The 24,507-nt window shown below is 32.9% G+C and overlaps 1 protein-coding gene across 4 annotated transcripts in view; it reads right to left on the bottom strand.

The window, feature by feature from the left end:
• Positions 1 to 24,507, bottom strand: part of NOVA1 (NOVA alternative splicing regulator 1) — a 149,411-nt gene that overhangs the window by 25,212 nt on the left and 99,692 nt on the right. For all 4 annotated transcript variants that reach the window (XM_058540800.1, XM_058540801.1, XM_058540802.1 and 1 more), the window contains one exon: positions 9,316 to 9,482. In XM_058540800.1, coding sequence (XP_058396783.1) covers positions 9,316 to 9,482 — 167 coding nt within the window. The remainder of the gene's footprint in view (positions 1 to 9,315; positions 9,483 to 24,507) is intronic.

The following is a 24,507-nucleotide window of genomic DNA, read 5'->3' as shown; positions in this document are numbered from 1 at the left end:
TTAAAACCTTCTCATTCTAATAGAGTAACCTTAAAGTCTAAGATGTTAAGATTTTCTCTTTTTAAAAAAGTATATTTTCACTCAGCAAATAACATTGCTTAAGTAGCACCCTCAATAGATAATATTTATTAATAGGTGAAATGGGGTAGTTTTATAATATAGACACAATTCTATACAGACATTATGTTTTATATAAATATATATCCATCAAAATTACTCAGAAATGAGCAAAAGCATAACTTTAAAGGTTCAGCACTGTCAGGAAAAGTAGATGAAATTACTTAATAAAGTCATATTCATGCATTTAAGATTTCAAAAGTTCTAATTTGGGTAGAATAAAGGATATAGGAGTAAAAGAATGAATAGGAAACTCACAGGCTCCTGCTTAACTCACTGTTCTCCAGTAACCAAGTAAGATTGGTTCTAACACCAGATCATGTTTTAAATAGTCCACTCCTTAAGTGATTCCCTTAGGTTAAAAACCTAGATAATTTGAGGAAACCTAAACTTAATATTGAGTCATACCAAGATTTCTGTTAAATCACATTTTAAAAGGGGATAGGAGCTATATTTAGAAGTAAAACCTCATAAAAGAAGAAAAAAGTCTTCAAATCCTTTGTTTTCTGTTTTTTCTCTGTTAATAAATTCCTGTTATTTCTCCAGAGATACTTTCACTTTCAGTCATTAAAAATTGCCCTAATATTTTCTTTTCCACGCAATACTGTGCTGGGACATATGTTATTGACTTCATGCTACGATATGAACTATGAACTGAACAGTAAAGGTTTTATTTTCCAACCTCTGGTTATGACTGTTATTGCAGAGAATTCTTGGAAGTAGTTAACATACATTTAAAAGTTTCTTCTTTACTAATCTCAGATTAACAATGAGGTTGCTGACTAAATAGATGTGAAATAAATCTAGAGGCCATGTTTCCCAATATAGGTTAGAATCCAAGTTCATTAACCCACAGAAGCACCAGGTATGTGTTTTGGGCTCTTCTACTTCCATCAGGGTAAAATTAACCCGAAGTACCACAGTTTCACTATGACAAGCACCTTGCCCTGGATATGAACTCTCAACAAAGTCTTGAAATATCGCAAAGAATTATGTGGAAAAGGTAGTAATATCAAGTGGCTCAGAATTTGTGGTCACTTAGATTAATATTATCTTCTGTTAATTTATTCAGTACCTTTATTTTTGACATACATATGAAATATTAGGCATGTATTATTAATAATTGATACAACTCATATTAATCAACACTGTCAATAATTCTGATGGTGTTTCTTTCCCACAGAAATAAAAACAATAACTTTAAACTGCTGGGACAATGTCAATGTGTTTAAAATCATTAAAGATTTGGTTACTAAACATTATAACCTGATAAGAAGTTAGAGTATAATATTTTAAATAAACAGATAAATATTATATAAGTTTGGGCTTCAAGGGATAAGACTGCTGAAATGGCACAGTAAATTGTCTCTAAATAAATTTTCTTGGGTAAATTCCTAATATAATAATAAATGTGTGATGAAATAAACATACGATGAGTTTTCTAGCTATCTATTATTCATACAGATACTTTTAAACAGCAAGTTTGCATTTCAGTTGATTTTTTAAGTACTAGTTGCAAAAAAACTGTTCTAATAAACAGATAAATGTAACTATATTAAACTAATGCCTTTAATTTAAAAGGTTCTATTAATTAGATTAATAAAACAGCTTTGATAGTTGTTCTCAACTAGACAGACAGAACAGAAAAATCCATAAGAAATATTTCAATGTACAATATAAATGTATGATGTTTGTTTCCTTAATATTTTACAAACAAAATGTTTACTCCTATCTACTACACAGACTTAAAGTCTAGTGGTTTCAAGTTAAAAATCATTTAGTAAAATTTCTGACATACATCATGAAGATGTAACTAACTGAATATCCATATAGCAACAATATATTAAAATATCTGTTATAAATAACATTTGCAAAGGACACACTCCTCTAAATATTAATGTTTTATATTTATTGCATAGTCATTACGAAAGGCATGGTCACTTTATAGCACAATTTTATCTTTCAAATGGAAAAGTATAATACATTTTTATTTACATGAATTGAATGGCTGTTTAAGGATTCTGCTTTAAACACTGAAGGCTGAATTACTTATTGCAGAAAAATCTGAAGTATTTTAATTTTAAAATTGTGGATCCTTTGGAATATAAAATAGTTTTTAAAAATTCAAGACTTAATATGCATTTAGTTAAATGTAGATATAACTAGGCTTTGGGGAATAAGAACTAAAAAGGGATTACAAATTACAAAAAAAGCATTCTTGTTAACAGCTGACAGTTTTCCTGGACCAGAGAATATTACTATAAATAAACTCTATAATAAATACAGCTTACCTTCAAGCAAATCTACAGTAACAGACTGTCAAGAACCTCTGATATTTATAGGCACAGTAAGAACAGCAACGAATAACAAATCTCAATTCTAATTTGGAATCTATCACTAGCTAACTGAGTAACATTACTCAAGTAATCACCTTTCCAAACCTCTGTTTTGAGTTTTGTTAAATAAATCTGCATACTGCTCTATAAAAAATAATGGATAAAATATTTAAATATACAATTGTCACCTCTGGTTTTTTCATCCTGACAAGTATACTCTCCTTCTTCCAATGTCTGAACTATCTGGAACCACTTAGGTCCTAATACAAACTCATGTTGTCCAATTTCAACAGGTCTTTCACAATTTATTCTTATTCCAAAGCTTATTTACACCTTTATCCTTCTCTTCAAACATTCAATACCATGTATTTTATCTTCCTTTCAACTGATAGTCTTTATTACCTGAAAGAAATCGTGGTTTTTCCAGAATGAGCTTCCTTATCTACAATTGACTTCATCTCAACTTTTTCAGTTTTCCAAACCACTTATTTTCCATCTTCTCATTCTTTTCACTGTAGACAAAATTGTAATCTCCTACTCAAACCTCCTACTCTTTATAGGCTAGGACCTTAACGCCCTAAATTGTATCTTTCCACTACTTCTGAGTCATTTGTTCCCTCAGTAATCTCACCTGTATTTGGCATCTCCAATTTCTCTGCCTTTTCAAGCTCCTTTTTATTCTTTAACATAAGCCATTCCCTCTTGAGTAGCAAGGGTCATGTGAGCCTCCCTGATCTAACTTGTATTTTTCTCCTTTGTATATCCAAAATTTCAAATCAGCAGTTTCCACACTTCACACCATTTTTTTCTGTTTACTTAACTAGCTTCTTCACCTTTAGGAAATAATATTATTAGGAAATAATGACTTTGCTTTCACTATGTGACTGAAACTAACTTTAAAAATCTCCAATGACTCCCTATTTTAAAAAAATGTTACTTATTCTCATATTTTTCTCTGGGTATTTGATCCTTTTTAGCATCTTTCCTTGTGCTTTCTCTCCTTATTTTCTCACAAAGAATATTACCGGTTTCCTTTTTATCTTTATAATTACTAAGGAGCACTTCCTAGGAACCAGGTGTAGTTCTACTCAGTTAATACTCACAGTATCCTTATGAAATAAATACTGTTACTATCCCCATGTCATAGATAAAGAAGTTGAGGGACAGAGAAGCAAAACAACTTGCCCAATGGTACAGAGCTGGTCAGTTAAAGAGCCAGGGTTTGAATCCTGGCAGTCCTGCTCCAGATCCTATGCACTTAACCATTTACTGTAACGCCTCTGACTTACTTTTTCTGATAACTGTTTCTTCATCTTTTTTTGTTGTTGTTGTTGTTTATTGCAGTAACATTGGTTTATAACATTGTAAAAATTTCAGGTGTACATCATTGTACTTCTTTATCTTTTTAATTTGCTTCTTTTTTTTTTCTCCTATTAATGAAGATGTAAGTAAAATTATCACCTCTATTGCAACCAAGGATCTATATTTTCAGTTTTAGATTCTCACCTATGCTTCTATCAAAGACCACTTCAAGGAAAAAACATTCAACTTGCCTGAAACAAACAAAAAATATTATCTCAAATAGGCGCCTGACTAAAATTCACTTGTTGCTTTCAGGATTCACCATTCTGCTAGGCTCAAAATCATATACAGTCATTTTTTATTGTTTCCTTACTATTTTGGATCTAGAACAAATCAGTCGCAAAGCCTTACAGATTTTACTTCGCAATATCTTTTAACTTCATGCCTTTGTCTCAACTTTCACCACCAAAAGGGACTGTATTCATCACCTTATTGTTAAAATATTGCCTAGTCTCTTAACTTCACCCTGACACAAGACATTATATTTCAAATGAGGTTCTCTTCTTAGGGAAGCTTATTCAAGACTTTTGAAAAGTCCCACAAGAGAGAAATTGATTGGATTTTGGTTTACCAGCATTACTCAAACTTGGAGGCCATACAGCCCAGGGTTAAGATCCATTACCAGTTACATTTCCTCGAGTAAGTCACTCAATTCCTCTAAGGATCAGCTTCCATCAGTATAACATGGACTCTGCACTCTGTCCTTGCTCTCACAGGATTTTTATGAGGATGGATGAAACATGATAATACGCATAAAGTGCACAGCACAATGGCTGGCACAGAAACAGAATAAGCACCATATACACTGTACACACTATTACCATTATTACTGATGCTTCATTCTTGACCACAAAACTTTTTTTTTTGCCTCACAAAGATTAACATCCCTTGGATTTGTGAATGAATGTTACATAAAAGAAGTTTTAGAAAATATTATCTTACAAACCTTTAAATCTACACTCTGCACAGTAGATCACTCAGCTAATTGTCATAGTTCTCTTCTCCTACCAACAGCTGTACCTACAAGCACCCTAAAGGTCTGTCTGGATTTTTAGCACAGAAGAGAATAAAATGCAGAGGTACATTCTTTTTTTCATAACTTTTCAGAGAAATTAAAAGGGCTCTTTTGAGAAATTCAGGAAGAATCTGTACTCTATAGGCTGCCCCTCAGCCACACATGCAAGCCTCTCCACTATCTGGTCCCACCCTGCCTATCTAACATTAATTTCCTCTAAAACCATTTCTGTCAAGATAGTCTCCTTACAACAATTATGATGCCTTTCTCCTCAAATCCATATTGTTTCACACGCCTAAAATAAGCTTTTTTTCTTTCTTCTCCTCCTCCTGAAATTCCTATACAATCTTCAAGGTCCAGTTCAAGTCTTCACCTATTTTACAAGATCAAATATCACTCTAGCCTACATTGCTCTCACATTCCTCTGAACTTGTACAGTACATTGTTTATATTGTAGGTTTGGTATATAAATAAAGTTTTACATTTTATAAATTATTTTAAGAATTTATAATCTTCACTAACTAGTTTTAGAAAGCAAGGGATACAATTAATATATTTTACAATTCACTAAGAAAGCATTTAATAAATTCATGATTCAATGAACGAATAATGAACAAATTATGTGCTATTTTTGCCAATTTTTCTGACAGTAGAATTCTTTGGGCTAAATGAGATTTTTGATATCTTAATTTGATTTTTTAAATTCAAGAGAATTCTTTAAATACCTATAACCACTTCTTCCTTAATATAGCTTTTTAAAAAAATACACTTGAACTAAAAAGGAAAAAAAAATTGCTGAAAATCTGTAATAGACAAAGCAAGTTAACAAATGCTAACTATATTACTGATCTGTGGTTTCTACCATGTTTTGGGGTTCATTATATTGACTCATTATGTACAAACAACCATACTTTGAGGGGGATTTGAGGGACTTACAACAAGAGGAAAGGTTTCAATAATCCCATAGGAAAAAAAGTAGAAAGAAAAAAGCTCAAAACATAAAAAGGCAGATATGGAAAAATGTATTCCAAATAATCTGAGCTAAGAAGTGCTCCAGGAATGAGGTCAGAGCTTCTAGGCAAACAAGGTCTAAATTATTTGAAGATCACTGAATGTCTCTGCTATTTTTATGTCCTGAAAATAAGAAATAGTATGTTCTATGTTGCAATTAATATGTTTAATTTTGGTTTACTGGCTCTTGCTGCCTGTTTCTCAGTATACTGACTTATAAAATGAGCACATGGTAGTCTCCTGATGTTAAGGCTATAGAACAGAGGCTACAATATTTTGACTATTCAATAAATGTTAATTGTTATTATTAATATTGTCATTTTGAATATATAAAATACTGGAGTCCTTCTTTATTAGCAAATATTTGTTTTAAATTAAAAAAAAAAAAATACCCACATTTGAGAATTAAGAATTGAATAGTTCACAACATCTAATACCTGAAGTTGGATATATGGCTGTTATGCTAGATTTCAACATTCCACTATGTGAAAGATTTGCAAGACCAGTATGCGTTACTTTCCTAAGAAATTGTATTTGTTTGAGAATCCATTCAGTCAATGGGGATAGGTTTCATTTGGGCAGAATATTCTGGTTCATGCAGTTTATTCAGTTACCAACCATCTCTAGATTACGTAATTTAGAATATAATATTTTATTAAAAGTCCAAAATATATGGTGTAAAATTATAACTTAAGTAAGTTTTATTTGTTTAGAACTAACTTTGATTTCCTGTTTTAAGTCCAAGTTACATATAAATTATCCTTTTCTCAGCAAGCAACACCTTAAATTATCAATCATAAAAAACAATAAACATGTAATAATTAACATTAAGAAAATCTAAAATATCATATTCAACACAAATTCACTTCTATGCAGACTATTTTCTAGCTCCAGTATTTTTGAAAACTATACTTTAATTTTCTGCACAATATTAACTAGAAGAAAATTTTCAAAAAATGTTTTAAATAAATTATTTTAAAAACTAACTTCAGGACTGAAGCCCAAAGCAAATGTAAATGTTACGTCATTAGTTAAGGGAAAGACTAGCATTTTAGAAGAAATTTTATTATGATTCTTTGTATTAAAATCTAAAGCATATAAACGTCATATCAAATATGTTTTTATCTAATCTAGTGCAAAATGATTTATTTTAGACATTATTATTTTATACTGGATAACCAGCACAATTTCTTCAGAAATAAAATCGTGGTCATCCAACAAATTCTTACAGTGATAAAATAGGATACCTAGAAAGTTAGAGAATTCTAAACTTAGAGCATTAAAAAACTGTTCATTTATAATATCTTGGAAATATGTTTGATCTCTCAGATTTTTCAAGTAAATTTTTAATTTTTACATTTACAAATAAAGTATTTGTGTCAAATATATTGCCCTACTAGATTTAGTGTACTCTTTTGATAAATCTTTTTAAATGATACTCTATTTCACATACATTATTTATTCCATGAAAATATTAAATAATGAACAATAATTTTAATTCCATGAATATCTACAAGGCTTACAAACGAATGCAAATATACAAAAGTAAATCAAGCACTATTAAAATTTATCTTGAATTTAAATAACATTATCTTAACATGGCAAATAAAAATAAACCAAACATTTTTAAATTCTGGTTTTCCTAAATCTATACTGGCACTAGATATGTGGTAGGCTATAAATCTCATATTGTCATAGAGAAAATTGGAATTTTAACAATGATTCATAGACCATTATTTGATAGTATCAGCTATTTATTATAAAAATAATAAAAATTCATTCATATCATTGTCCTGAATATACTGCCAGTGATACCATACTACTCAAACTACATTGCATGTTTTACTTTTTAAAAATTCAAGATGTTCACCCCTATTCCTAAGTGTTTAAACTTTCTCACAGAAGTTAGAGAAGAAAAGAGAGAAGTAAGAGCTGGAATAAAGCAGAAAGTTAAGAGACTTTACACTTTAGTGCCAATTCTGTAAGTCTTAGCCCCGAGTGATTTTAACGCAGGGTTTTTAAATTAAACTCATAGTTGTAGAATCTAGGTAGAGTCATAGCATCACTTTCAAGGTATCAGTTTTAAAAATATTCTTTGTATTCACCTCGTTTAGATAAAATAAACATTTCAAAACTATAAATGGCTGTGAAGAAATAAAAAAACAACTGATATTTAGAGCTTTAAAATATTTACATTTTGCCATGCATAAATTAAAAGATACTTCTTTCAAAAATTGTGAGGGGTATACAAATTGAACCATTTTGACATTGACAGATTATAAAATGAACGATTTTATATGGGATAACAGCTATCTATTCATGATTTAAACATGGAAGGATTTTTTAAAATGGTAAATAATAGAAAATTGAATATCAGTCTATAATTGAAAATATATTGCCTATTTATTAATTTCTACATTTGTATTTGATTAGTTAGCCTTATATTTACCTATATACTAGTAAAATTATAATAGATTTATAACACTTTAATATAAAATATTTTTTCAATTCAGAAACATGAAATTAATAAAATTTTGAGCTATATTTCACATTTATTACAATGAACATAAATATCCTGTAAACTAAATATTCTGTGGATTAATAAATAATACATTTCTTTTGAAGGCTGAGTCTATTGAGAGTATGATCACAAATTAAGTAGCTAGTTATAAAAGGGCAAATGCAGAAACAATAATTATAAACATAAAATATCAAATAAATTGGAAGATTTGAAAAGAGTTTATGGGGAAGAATTCATCTTATTTAACAATAAAGAATGTCATTTTTTTTTCCTACATCATGTCAGTCATTATTCAATCTTAAAAACTCACATTATCTTTTATCAAGTAAAATTTTTGTTACAGAAAATCCCACACATTAAAAATGAACATTGGCCCTTTATGACATTTATATAAATACTACACAAGTTATACAGAAGATAATAGTTGATTTGTAACAAAGGACTGTTTGCTAGGCACAAAAATTTACTTATACAAATTTGTTGATAAAAAATATTGAACACGACAATTAAGTTAACAAAATAGGAAATTATATGCATAATAACTATTCTGAAGACTACAAATATTACTAAAAAATGGTATTTGAAATTTTGAGAATAGTTTCATTTCAGTTTTTATACTTTATTTAAAAAGTGGTATACTTTTAAGTAGATTCAATTCCTATAAAATTAATCAAATTTGTCTACAAATTTTTTAAAAGGCAATCACAAAAGAATGAGTCTCATAATTGCTCCTCAGTGTAACACTAATAAATGAATAATTCAATCACTCAATAAATCAATTGGTGAATCTAAGAGACTCTGATAGTCTTTAAATAAATAAACGACAACTGTTATGTTTTAAGTATCCTTAGGAAAAAAAAAACCTTTGTATTCTAAGACTTTAAGGCTTCTTTTATAAGGAATTCATACTATGCTGTGGATATTTCTCTTTGATTTCCCAACTAAACACTCACTTGTTTGATGCGATCTGGATTAACGGTGGTCTGAGGTTGTAGAATGCTGACTGGCTCTGTCTTGGCCACATTTTGGGGCATTTCTCGAATTTTCTCTGCAATGAATCCATGAACTGCATTCAGTGCTTCAACTGTTCCCTGGATCAAGCACACTCGTTCAGTAGTACCTGTGGATAAAAGACTAATTTTCAGAAAACTTTTCTTCTTATTTTGTATTTTTTTCAAAGAAAGCTATGAAAAAGGATGTTATAATAATGTAAATAAAATAATGTAAAATGTAGAACTTAGAATTAATTAGATATTAAATTAATTAGAAATGTTCAATTGAACCAAACACAATGAATACATACATATTCCTTTTTACCACTTTTTTACTCATCTTTCTTAATCGTCTCAAAAAGGGCCTTGGATTCCTGCAGAGCCAGACATCTTGAGAAGTCCCGCGTGTATCATTCATTCATTGACATAACATATACTTATGAGCACTTATAAAAGGACTAAGGGTTAGAAAGTGGTAAGACAGATGAAGGTCTATGGACTCAGCTTTCAAAGAGCATATTCTTAAGTGGGAAAAACAGACATCAAGCCAGACCATTACAAGACAGTACAATAGGAAAAATAATGGAGTTATCTACAGTGATGACATACACGGATGGTCTACAGTGAAAAGGGCATTTAAATCGGTGGGAGAGAGGGCATTGAAAAGTTTACACAGTAGGTGAGTTTCTGAATTTCTACCACCCTCTATGCACTTAACACTGCTCTTCTTTTAATCATAGCAACAACACTACCTGACATTTTATATTTGCTTGTGTTTTCACTTTTCCACTAGAATGCAAGCTCTAGGACAGTGAATCAGCCTATTTTGTTTTGTGCTGTAGTTTCCCCAACACCTAGAGCAGTCCCTGGCACACAACAGGTGCAACAATAAATATTTATTGAATAAATGAATCAACACTGCCCTTACTGATTATATAATTTTAATAGTAAGACAGAATATCAGAGTTAAAAACATTTTAAAATATTTAAGAAACTTGAAATTCATGATTGATTGATAATGATTTAATTAATAGTATTTGTTTCATATCTAGTGAACAAAATGTAGACATATGATGCAAGACAAGACTAAAATGAAATTGGCTGGGTCTAATACACAGGTCCTATAACCCATTTTATACTTTACAGATACAATTGAAGGCAATAAAAATAAATGATTAGTTTTTTAGACTATTCTGAGCCTCACTGCAGCAGCCTGGTATTAAATTGTAATCTTCTCAGCATCCCAACACAACACATTAGCCTACCTCTCAGAAATAAATATGATTTCACTAAATAATTATCAAAAAAATCAAAAGAATATTTTAAAATTTATAAAATATTTGATGTAATATGAAAACTTCAAAGTACATAAAACATTTCCTTTTGGAGCTACAGCTTCAAAATTCTAAGCTACTCTATAAAATATTTTTAAAGTACATTTTGAAAGACAAAGTTGTAAAACTACAAACATTAAAAAAAATCATAGGGAGTTTATACTGCTTTAAGGATTCATTGCCACAACCATTTTTCTAGTTTTGAATTTTTAAAAAGAATAGTAAAAGATTATCATTTTTAGATGATAGAAAAAAGACTTAGATTACAAGAATTAGGAGCAGAAATAAAAGAATACTGTTAAATGGATATACTTAAATTACATTTTCATGTTTTAAACAATGAATATTCAAGTCTATGAAAAGTTTAAGTTTCCTAAGTTGTATGAAATATTTCAATAGAGAGCTTGTGAGGATGGAGAGAATCTGAAAAATATAATGTGAGTTTGAAGGATTAATATTTCCTGTTTCTCCTAACCAGCTTTTCTCATCCTTGTCTCTCTTGATCTATCTCTGTGGTTCTTGGGTAAAACGATCTAGTTTATAGGGATGCTCCAGGGAGTCTTTACGAGGTTGTATTAATTGTCAAATAAATGACTAGAAAGAATGAGAACTGATCAATGTAGCTCATGCAAAGGGTTCTCATCAAAGTCAGCAGACAAAACAGAACATAGATCAGATTACATTTCTGGCTTTCAGAGTGCTCTTTTGGGTATGACAAAAAGGGAAAGGAAATCAGCTGAACCTCAATAGAGATTTTTTTTTTTTAATAAAACATGGCACTAAGTATCTAAAGAGATTACACAATCCATGTTGCTTTTAAAATTTCAATTTAAAAGAATACATATCATGTTAGACAACACAGTAAACCCAATACTCTTCAGATTGTATAGAGTAACAGGTAGTAAATGGAAATCACTGAGCCATGAAGAAATATGATTTTCTAAAACTAAATTTCACATAAGATGTATGAGACAATTTGCAGATAGTTTATAGGTTCAAAGTTGCAGTACATATTCTTTGAGGATTAAATTATATCAGTACCATTAGAACTACTACAAAAAAAAAAAAGGAAGAAAAAAGAAGATTGCACATCCTCCAATGGGAATTGCTGCAATCCTCAGAAGAGATGCTGTCATATTCTTCTACTGAACTCTAATGGCCTTTTCACTCAGATAACACAAAACTATAACTTTTAGGAGAAAGTCACAAAAAGGGAAGACTGTCAGTTATATGACCAAACTGTGTAACAAAAATGAGCCTATAAATCATAAAAGTTGCTGTTTTTGTCATTTTAAAGGCTTTTAGGCTCCATTAGTGTCGAAACTAAACTGCCAGTTATTTATCACTTTATTTGTTTAACAGCAGCATTTACTTCTCTTTGCAATAGACTAGCAACAAAAGCTGAAAAACAGTTACATAAAAGTATATGCCCACATTTTTTATAATATAAAGGTACAAGTATATAAGACACCATTAACTTAAAACTGCACTTTTAAATTAGAAAATTAATTAGGGAGAAATTAGAAAAACTATAACAAGTGAGGTCAATGTCAAATACAGGTAGTGAAATTTGTAATGGCTTTAAGTCTTGATTTCACATGCAATATCACATACTGAAAACGCATGTTTCTAATTAGGTACAATTACCAAACAAACTCCATAGCAAAATTCTTATAGAAATTTAATAAAATGCATTCACCCTGTGCTACTGTAACCTTAGACAAGTCACTTAAAGTGTTCCTGCTCCTACCTGAGGCATTTTATCTCTTGTGCAATGGATCCTATCCCCTGTCACCTACCAAGTCCACTGTTTCTCCAGGTATTAGAGTTCTTTCTTACATCATAATTTTTCCCTTTCTATTAGATAATTCTCATCAGCAGAAAAACATGTCATAATTTCAATTTTTAAAGACCCCTTCTTTATGACAAAATTAGAAAAATCACTCTTTGGCAAAGCAAATGAAATAACTGATTTAGGCAAAGATCATAAAATCATAAGATGAAAGGCTGATAGGAAATTTTCAATGGAAACATCAGGTAGTCACCAACTGACTTCACTGAACAACACTAGCATAGCTAAGAGTGAGAAAAATCAAACACGTGCCTCCTGATGTGATGTGATTCGAAGCATAGGGCACCAATTATGAAGTATGCACCCCAAAGAGCTGAACCTAAATCTAATCCAACATTTAGCACTACATTGCAGTTTACAAATAATATTGAAAACAGAGAAATAAATTAAATGACACCATGAGAAAGCAAAGATACAAATCAAGAATGTAAGATAGTCTAGAGGACAGTTGATCTAGCTTTACCAATTAAGAAGTGACTATTCTCTAGACTAAAAGAGCCTTAAAAGATATAATGATCAAATGTAAATTAGAATTTGACTGGTTCTAGATTCAAACAACTTTTATTTTAAACATAATTGTGGCAATCTGATTAGAAATAGGTATTAGCATCAAAGAATTACTGTTATAACACGTGTGACTACGGCATGTGGTTGTGTAATAAAGTGCCATTTTTTTTTTCTTTTTAAGATGCATACTGTGAAAATTAATAATCAGAAACTTTACTTAAAATGGAGTCGAGAGGCCAGAAGGGGGATCTCTCATGCCTACCAAGACTGCAGAGCCCAAGAGGAGGAAGAAAGACTTCTTGTCCCACAACAGCCCAGCCAATGAGAGATGTCACAACTCAGCCAATGAAAAGCCACTATACTTTGAGCTTCTAGTCTCCTCCAACCAACTCTTTGTTTACAATAGCTCAACCCAACTTCCTCTTCCATTCTATAAAAGTTCCTCCTCTCCTTGTTGAGGGGGACTTGCAGGGGGCTTGCCATGACTGCAGACCTTGAATTGTAGGTTCTCTGCTGATCCTGAATAAACTCATTTTTGCAGGAGAATTAACTGGCTGTTTCAAAGCCCTCCTTGACCTCGTACCTCTCCCTCTAGTTACAGCTCAATTTCCTTATCCTTCAAAATTCCTATATATAGTCTGTTTCTACTTCCTCACTACTCATTCCTTTTTTCTTGAATCTACTCCAGTATGGCTTTTGTCCCACCACACCACTGTAACCACTCATCACAGCTGTACCTGGTAAATCCCATTTTCATGTCTTTATGTTGTTTAATCCATCAGCAACATTTGCCATACTTGACTATTCTGTTCTAAAAATATTTAACTTGGCTTTCAGAATACCACACACTCCTGGTCCTCATTTTATTCAATTAATTCATTCATTTGACACAAATCTATTGAGTCCCTACCAAATGTTAAGTACTATTCTAGAAGCTGGAGATATAGTAATGACCAAACAGACAAATCCTCCTACTTTCATGGATTTCATACTATAGGTCATGTAGACACACATTATACATAAAACAAATAAAATATATAGAGAAAATATGAAGTGAAATTAGTGCTATGGAGAAAACTGGGGGACAATAACAAGATGAGCAAAGACAAAAATTAAAGTATAAAAGGGGGCCGGCCCCGTTGCTTGGCGGTTAAGTGCGCGCGCTCCACTGTTGGCGGCCCGGGTTCGGATTCCGGGTGGGCACCGACGCACCGCTTCTCCGGCCACGATGAGGCCGCGTTCCACATACAGCAACTAGAAGGCTGTGCAACTATGACGTACAACTATCTACTGGGGCTTTGGGGGAAAAAAAATAAAATAAATAAAAATTAAAAAAAAAAGAAACTGGCTTAAAAAAAAAAAAGTATAAAAGGGACCTTGTCTGTCATGTTTACTACTGTATCCTCAGTGCCTAGAAGAGTGTCTGGCACACTGCAGATGTACAAGAAGTATTTTTGAATAAATCAATAATTCTGTATCTCAATTTTCTTATCTGTATACTGAAAACATATGTGATTTATTTTAAGGCCTTTTTATCTATAAAGCCAGTAAGCCTCTTTGGGTTTATAAGATCAGCCAATGTATGTAAAAATGAGACCTATTTTGGGAAATGATTTCAAAAACTATAAGTTATAAACTATCATGTCCATAAAAAGGATATCAATAAAAAGGGCTTCGAGAAAGGTCGTAAGAGAAATTAAGGAATAATTCAACAGTTTTATTCTTCCCAGGATAAGAAAAAGAATAGATCAATTCTAAAAATGTAATCTATCCAAGAGAATAAAGTTAGGGCGAAAAAAAAGAATATTTTTTGATATAATCTAAAATAAAATATAAAACTTTTTAGATTCCTGAGACCTATGTCAACCAGAATGAGTCTCGTCTAGAAAAATGGTCATATACTAACGATTTGATCTACATATCTCCAATTGCCAACTGTAACGAAACTTAGTGAACATTTTGTTCAGATGCTAAAAGAATGTATATCAATTTATTCTCCTATTGAGAATACAACTCAGTGTCTTACAATAAGAAGGTAAATATATACTTCTTTAGGAAATATTAGTGTCAATCTAAAGTAAGAAATTTGGTTGGATGCGCTATAGTGAAACATCTCAAAATAAAAAATTAATACCACGATTCTAGCAGAATATTAATAATTCTATGATGATGTATAGACAATGTTTTTGGCCTCAAAAAGAACTGAGAAAAGGGAAGTGCCAATTAACTTTGCAATAGGCAAAAACCGAGATTTAAAACACGATATGATATATAGATGATTTTTACAGTAAGATAACAGCTACTTATAGCACTGAGAAATTACTAATTCTGCATAGCTAATATTCTGAATGCATAAACATTTATTTCTTTCAACATAACATTCAGTTTCTACCATTTTAAGAAATATCTTCCAATTTGTTATACATTTTCAAATATATTTAACATTTCCATAATACTTGAACTCAACTACACAGATTTGGGCAGTAATAAAGTGGCAACCTCAAGATTTCCTTGGGTATGTATGTCTATTTATCCTTACACAAATGGTGCTCTGTGATTGGTATTTGTTCTTTTAGTTTTCATATTCTTTCCCATACTGCCACTTATCCCGGCAGTTTGTTGGTATATCTGATTCTAGCAGTCTCCTCTCTTTACTCCTGCTTTGCTGCTTCTAATCCTCAATGGCTTGATAACCAGCTAAGCAAAGTTGCTGAAATTATATAAACTAACAATAAATAGGTTCCTAGTGACAATCGTAGGGAATGTCTGACCTCTGTGAAATGTATTTTGGCTTTTATTTCTTTACTTCTGAATTTGAGGTCGGTGTCAACAGGTAAAATATTCCTTTAAGGTTTTCTTAAGGTTTAAAATCGTATGCAGGCATTTTTATTTTGAAAACTGAAACAGAGAGTATCAATTTTTTAATGAATAAAGTAATTTGCAACCAGTATTTCACTATTCTCAATCTATAATCACAGTAATCTGATTACTTGCATGTCTTTGTGGTTTAAAAAAAGCACAAGCAGGGGCCGGCCCGGTGGCGCAAGCGGTTAAGTGCGCGCGCTCCGCTGCGGCGGCCCGGGGTCCGCTGGTTCGGATCCCGGGCGCGCACCGACGCACTGCTTGGTAAGCCATGCTGTGGCGGCGTCCCATATAAAGTGGAGGAAGATGGGCACCGATGTTAGCCCAGGGCTGTCTTCCTCAGCAAAAAAAAGAGGAGGATTGGCGGATGTTAGCTCAGGGCTGATCTCCTCACAAAAAAAAAAAAAAAAAAAGCACAAGCATTAGCTCATTAGGTTTCCTTTAGGTTAACTATTAAAAGTAAAGTACAGAGTATCAATAATTAATAACAACATGCATCACAAATTTCAGGTTAAACAGAACAAAATGTAAGTTATTTAAAAAGATGACAATAAAAGTAATAGCAGTGATAAATAGATTAAAACTGTTGAAAGATTCTAATACTGAAATAGATGCTTTTATTTTAATATATTACTTTTCAACAGATAATGTTACCATTTCTTTAATGTGTCATTTATAAATAATCTATATATGAAAAACATCTATTCCTATGAATGCCTTTATAAATAGATGATTTACACGCATTTCTTAGGTTACCATAGTTATTGCTGTAATTACATCAGCAAAAGCCCCATTTAAGGCTATGTGAGGGTTTGCCAAGAGTAGAAATATAGTATTATATTCTTTCAGGGAAAAATATATACTTTACCAATTTCAAGAAATGAAGTAACTGAAAAGTCTCCCCCGAAGTTCAAGACCATACCTGTTTTCCTTTGACTTAGTTCCTTTTCCACGTCCCTATACTCATAGGGAAGACCTTACAAAATTTTAAGCAATTTTACAATATGTATCTCAAAATATTATTCTAAGATGAATGCTTTAAACAGTGATTATACTTCCTTAAATTTATAAACCATTTTATGATTTATATAAAATATATGTTATAATACATATACACAATACATTATTAATATAATTATGTATTATATATTATATATCTCATTTAATGCTCACAATAACCAGGGCAAATAATATTATCTCCAACTTATAGGTAGGGAAGCGGAAGCAGTTGGGCCAAGGACACATAACTAACAAATGCAGAGAGAAGTGACGTTTTGTCAAATACAGTAATCCCTCCTTATTCACGAGGGATACATTCCAAGACCCCCAGTGGAGGCCTGAAACCACGAATAACACCAAACCCTATAGATACTATGTTTTTTCCTATACATACATACCTATGATAAAGTTTAATTTACAAGTGAGGCACAGTAAGAGATTAACAATAATAATAATAAAATAGAACAACTATAACAATATATTGTAATAAGAGTTACCATAGATCTTAGCAACCTCAGCATATAATTTTTTTTTTCCTTATTAAGTTGAGAACTTTCACCTTTTCACCTAAAGGGAGCACTTTATGGTTTCTCTTTGGCATATCCGAATTGTGCTATGGGCCACTATAAAATAAAATAAGGGTTACTTGGACATAAGCACTGCCATACTGCAACAGTCGATCTGAGAACCAAGATGGGTACTAAGTGACTAACAGGTAAGTAGCACTTATCCAACCAAATGGATATGTATGGATATGCTGGACAACGGGATGTTTCACATCCTGAGCAGGACAGAGTGGAAAGGTATGAGATTTCATCACGTTACCCAGAATGGTACACAATTTAAAACTTATGAATTGTTTATTCTTGAATTTTCCATTTAATACTTTCTGACTGAGGTTGACCACAGGTAACTAAAATCACAGACAGCAAAATCATGGATAAGGGGAGACTGCTGTACCATATTCCTTCCACTACAACACCTATCTTCTGAAAATGTAATGTTAGTCCAGCTACCAAATTATATCGATTTAAGAAAGTCACATATGTTCAGCTTGATGATGGAAAAATAATTTTCACCCAAGTTTGATAACTTTTTTAAATACACCAAGTCATACCATTAATATCACTTCACTGATTTATTCTAAATCCGGCATAAAATGAAAGAAATGATTGACCTTTCTTGCAGAGAACAGACCACCACAGGAGATGGTTAATAACTGTGTGGGCTATTAGTAAATTTTTTAGAACAAGTTTTCAGATCAACAAAAGCACTCAGGAAAACTGCCATAAAAAGTAAGTTCAATTTGTAATTGCAGCTTTTATAACATTGTTCAGTTATGCACATTTGATAATGCTTCCTCCTACCCTACAATTACTAAGGGAAAAATATACTATTTCAAGAAGAGACTTTTTTAAAAAAGGAAATCATAGGAATCGACATTTATGACACAAAGTAATACCTGCTTTTCTTCTCCAGGTGATTAACTCTTTACACAATCATGCCTCTACTTTTATACTGTAAAAGTTTGCAAAGCACCATTATAACATGCTTTTTAGTCCCAAGTCAATACAGTAAAAGTTTGATTCTCTATTTATAGAACATGCTTTAACATTAAAATATACTTAATCAAGCCAAAGGATGAGAGTATACCTTTCAAAAAAAATCTAAAAGTACTCATATTCTTCAAAGAACTTAAGATGAGAGAATGAACGGCAATCAGAGTAGATGTCCAGCTTCTCACTCACTCATTCTCTATCCCATGCACGGAAATTGCATACTCATTTACTTTTAAATAGCCATTTCCATAAAATAGCATCAGAAGCATAGAAGACTCTAACTTCTGAAGAAACCAGCAGGTTGAAAGCAGATATATCTGAAAATTCTAAGCAAACAATAGCAATTGTTCTCATACATATTGCAATTTATTTCCAGCTTATAAATTCTGAGGTCATGCAAAAGGCCCTACCAACAGTTATGATCATCACTAGTTGTTCATTCATCCTTCCTGACTTTGCCTCCACTCCCGATCACTGTCACCATTTCTGACACTGATTTGTACTCTTAAATTTCTGCTATAAGAAAAATGGCACTTTGATTTTTTCTAGCTATTCCTTATGTACTAATAGGAATTCACTTGCAGAATTTTGTGGACCATGCTTAGAAGCTGGGAAAATGGCTTGTAACAAACATGTGATATCAAATTAAGCTCAGAAACTCAGAAGTGTGACAAGTGGTGGCATGCACAGCTAATCAAAGTCATTCGAAGGTAAGGAGAAAAACATACTACTGGACATGCAGCATGGTAACAAATCTGAGGAGTGCTCCTGCTATCAGCTGAGAGCCAGAAGATGAACACCTCTGGTGATAGTTCCATCCCTAACATATAATATAACTTATCACTTTTGAGATTCAATATAGATTAATACATTAGCCAAGTTTAAGCAGTAACTTTATTCCATATTTTCTAAAAAGGTACAGTTATTTAGAAAATGAGTCCATAAATTCAAGACGAAGGCAAGGTCCACATCTGCATAGATTTTAAGAGGGAACGAATTATTCAAGTTAGTGAATGGTAACAAATGTCATACTGTTGATCAAATGCACTGTATCAAATGAATGTAGAGGAAGCATGAAGAATTGTGACCCATTAACTTGCTGGGGGAAGGAATACGGAAAGGTAAATTTGTAAAGACTGGAAAACCAATAAAAATTTAAAGAGTATATAAAAAAATTGTTTTATTAAAAATATTAAAATGGTATTAATTTGGGCACAGTTTTACGTGTGCTGAGATGATATAAAATGGCAAAATATTTTACAAGTGTTGTTATATATAACATAAAATTTGCCATTTAGACCATTTTTGTTTGTTTGTTTTTGTTGAGGAAGATTTGCCCTAAGCTAACATCTGTTGCCAATCCTCCTCTTTTTGCTTGAGGAAGATTTGCCCTGAGCTAACATCCATGCCAATCTTCCTCTATTTTGTATGTGGGTCGCCATCACAGCATGGCTGATGAGTGTTGCAGGTCCACGCCTGGGATCCGAACCACGAACCCAGGCTGCCAAAGCAGAGTATGTCTAACCCAACCACTATGCCACGGGGCCACCCCCCCATTTAAATCATTTTTAATTGTACAATTTAGTGGCGTTAATTATATTCACAACGTTGTGCAAATATCACCATTATCTATTTCCAAAATTTTTTTATCACCCCAAACAGAAAGTCTGTAACTATTAAAAAATAAATCCTCATCTCCTCCTCCCCACATCCCCTAGTAACCTCTAATCTACTTTCTGTTTCTATAAATCTGTCTATCCTAGATATTTCATATAAGTGGAATCATATTTGTACTTTTGTATTTGGCTTATTTTACTGAGCAACATATTTTCTTCACTCATGTTGCAGCATATATCAGAACTTCATTCCTTTCTATAGCTGAATAATTTTCTACCATGTGTATATACAGACGTTCCCCAACTTATGATGGTTCGACTTATGATTTTTTGACTTTACAATACGCATTCAGTAGAAACTGCACTTTGAAGTTTGAGTTTTGATCTTTTCCCTGGCTAGTGGTATGTAGTAGAAGACTCTTGTGATGCTGGGCAGGCAGCAGCGAGCCACAGCTCCCAGTCACCCACGCAATCGTGAGAGTTAAAAATCAATACACTTAAAACCATTCTGTACTCATACAACCATTCTGTTTCTCACTTTTAATACAGTATTCAATAAATTGTATGAGATATTCAACACTTTATAATAAACGGGCTTTGTGTTAGATGATTTTGCCCAACTGTAGGCTAATGTAAGTGCTCTGAACACGTTTAAGGTAGGCTAGGCTACGCTATGATGTTCAGTAGGTTAGGTGTATTAAATGCATTTTCGACTTATGACATTTCCAACTTATGATGGGTTTATCAGGACATATTCAGCACTCTCACCACTGTGGTCTGGCCTGGGTTTGTTTCCCGGTCAGGGCACCATACCACCTATCAGTCGGTTGTCATACTGTGGTAGCTGTGTGTTGCTGTGATGCTGAAAGCTATGCTTCCGGTATTTCAAATACGAGGAGAGTCACCCATGGTGGACAGGTTTCAATGGAGCTTCCAGACTAAGATAGATTAGGAAGAAGGACCTGGCCACCCACTTCCAAAAAAATTGGCTATGAAACCCTGTGAGCCAGAAACCCAGCAGAGCATTGTCTGATACAGTGCCAGAAGGTGAGAGGATAGAGCAAAAAGATCTGGCAGGGTTCTGCTCTGCTATACACAGGGTAGCTAGGAATTGGAATAGACTTGATGGTACTGACAACAACAACAACAACCTCACTGAAAGTTTAGGAAGATCTGTACCACATTTTGTCTATCCATTCATCTGTTGATGGACACTTGGGTTGTTTCCACCTTTTAGCTATTGTGAATAATGCTGCAACAAACATTAGTATACAAGGGATCTGATTAGGTCCCTGTTTTCAATTCTTTTGGGTATATACTGAGGAGTGGAATTGCTGAATAATATGCAAATTCTATATGCGGCTTTTTGAGGAACAGCTAAACTGTTTTCCACAACAGCTGCATTTCCACCATTTTACATTCTCACCATCAATGTACAAGGGTTCCAATTTCTCCACTTCCTCACTAACGTTTGTTATTTGGGTTTTTTTGATAATAACCATCCTAATGAGTGTGAGGTGGTATCTCACTGTAGTTTTGATTTGCATTTCCCTAATGACTAATGATGTTGAGTATCTTTTCACTGCTTGTTGCCTATTCGTATATTTTCTGTGAAGAAATGTCTATTCACACCCTTTGCCCAGTTTTTAATTTGGTCGTCTTTTTGTCATTGAGTTTTAGGAGTGCTTTATATAACGTAGATATTAAAGCCTTATCACATATATGATTTGCAAATACCTTCAGATATATGGATTTATTTCTGGACTCAATTATATTCCATTGGTCTACGTGTCTATCCTTATGTGAGTAGTACACTGTTTTGATTACTGTAGCTTCATAGTCATTTTTGAAATCAGGAAGTGTAAATCTCCAACTTTGTTCTTGTTCAAGATTGTTTTGGCTATTTGGGGCCCTTTGCAATTCCATATGAACTTGATGACTGGGTTTTCCGTTTCTGCAAAAAAGGCTGTTGGAATTTTAATAGAGATTTAACTGAATCTGTCAATTGCTTTGGGTAGTATTGGCATCTTAACAATATTAAGTCTTCCCACCCTTCAACACTGGATGCTTTTCCATTTATTTAGGTCTTTAGTCTTTTGTCTCCTTGGTTAAGTTTATTTCTAGGTATTTTATTGTTTTAGATGCTATTCCAAATGAAACTTTTTAAATTTCCTTTTGGAATTGTTCAGTGCTGATGTATAGAAACACTGGTTTTTTGTGTGTTTATCTTTACCCTACAACTTTGCTGAATTTGTTTACTATCTCTAGTAGTTGTCTTGTAGATTCTTTGGGGTTTACTATATATGGGATCACGTCATCTGCAAACAGAGATAGTTTTACTTCTTCCTTTCCAATTTGGATGCCTTCTTAAAATTTTCCCTGTACAACTATTTTGGCTAGCACTACCAATACAGTGTTGACTAGCAGTGGTGGAAGCAGGCATCCTTGTCTTGTTCTTGATCTCAGGGGGAAAACTTTCAGTGTTTCACTATTGAATGCAATGTTAGCTGTGGGTTCCATAAATGCCCTTTATCATCTTGAAAAAAAAATGGCAATATTTTATCAAGAAAGAAAATACAAACCCACCACCAATACACCCTGCTAATCTAAACTGTCCCTGTGCATTACAGTTTTTCTAGGACCACGACGTTGGGAACAAGTAGCAAAATATCTTGTTTAAATAAATAGCTTCAGTATGCCACAATATATTGAGAGAAAAATGCGACTTTGGGGCTGAAGGTGAAGTTTAGAAGTTCTTCAAAGTTCTTCAACTCATTTGCTAAAAATTGTATTTGTATTCTTCGACGTGGACAAACAATGGAGTATTTTATCACTTCATTTTTTTCAACATCGAGTATTAAAGAATTATAAACTAAAGAATATCAAACATGTTAGAGTTATAGGGGCTGAAGGTGAGACATGAAAATAGATAATATATCTAACACCAGTTCAATTGCAGCTCAAAACAGGTAGCTACTGTTCAGATGAGTTTCTGTGAATCACAAACTAAATTTAATTGACTGACCCCTTACACCCGGTTTTAAAAATATGTGTCTGAGAAAATGGCAAAACTATTTCTATAATAATTTTCTGTAATTCAAATTCTTGTTTCATATAAACCTCTTTCCTATCTTTGTCTCTGTTATTCTGAATTATTAAAATGTTATGGAAAAGGCCTGTCAACTGGAGGAATCCCAGGCTAGATATTACCTCGATATAACAGAGAGTGTTTCCCTGTCAGATATATTCATGCACTATCATAGGAATATATAACTCTCCATGGGCTTAAACCTCCTGACCCACTGGACAGTTCTCTGGACTTCTAATCCACTTGAAGACAGATCCTTGGACTCCTGGTCATCCACTGGCCTCTGATCCATGTGAAGACAGATGACTGGCTCTCTGTCATCCTCTGGTTTCCTTTCCTTTAGAAGGGATCTCTGGGTCTTTGGTTTCCTAAACTCGCTATGCAGTTTCTGGCCACCTGCCCTTACTCACTAACCTGTCCCTATGAGTAAGTCCTTGAGTATCCTTCAATTAGTTCGTGTGAGTCAACTGTTCTCCTGACCAGTGGCTACCACAATACCTCAGTTTCTCACTACCTCAGCTCCTCCCCCATAAAGACCACCATATCATTTTAAGGAGCAGAAAAGAAAGGTCAATGGTGTCATACCTTTAAAAGAATAAGCTGGACTCTAACTTTAATGCCTATCTTCCAATAAGAGACCTACTATTCTTTATATTCCTATATATCTATGTTACCAGCAGAAGTCTAAATCTCTCCAGTCATGATTATCAGATTCTTATGCTCATAGTCTTTTCTGTCTCTCTGAATTTGACCCAATTTCTTACCCTTCTCTGCCCTTAAATCTCTTCATTGTGCCCTCTGTTACCTCAATTTCAACATATGTTCCATATACAAAACCTCTTTTATGAATGTTTCTTTTAGTTTACCCCTTGATAAAATTTGGCTGTTCCTTTAGCTCTTTACGTCCCACGGAGCCCTCTCAACTGGGGCAGTTTTTTTCGCTCAAATCCCAGTTACTCAGGGCCATAAATTGTTTACATAGTTTCCTTGCTCCACTTTGCCACTCTCTTGCTCTCTTTGCCATCACTTCTTTTCCCTTCAAAGTTTTTGGAAACAAAGGCTGAATCGGAGTATAGATATAAAGGTAGACAGTAAATTACATGCTAAAGTTTTCAGTCAACAAGGCAGAATAACAGGGATATTGGTAAATTATACCAATGAAGAAAAACAGCAGTGGTATAGTATTACGGCATTTAACCTTTCCTCTCCATGCAGTAGCCTCAGTTAAGCTTTTCCACCTTATGGAAACACCTTCTTCCTTTGGCCTTCTTGTTGCTACTCTCTTCCTAGGATAACTAATTTAGTTCCATGGTTGTAAATACCACAAAAGTATATT

This window comes from Diceros bicornis, chromosome 5, assembly GCF_020826845.1.
Source record: "Diceros bicornis minor isolate mBicDic1 chromosome 5, mDicBic1.mat.cur, whole genome shotgun sequence".
NCBI lineage: Eukaryota > Metazoa > Chordata > Mammalia > Perissodactyla > Rhinocerotidae > Diceros > Diceros bicornis.
Note: the sequence above shows the minus strand (reverse complement) of the source record. Positions and strands in the feature narration are given on the sequence as shown.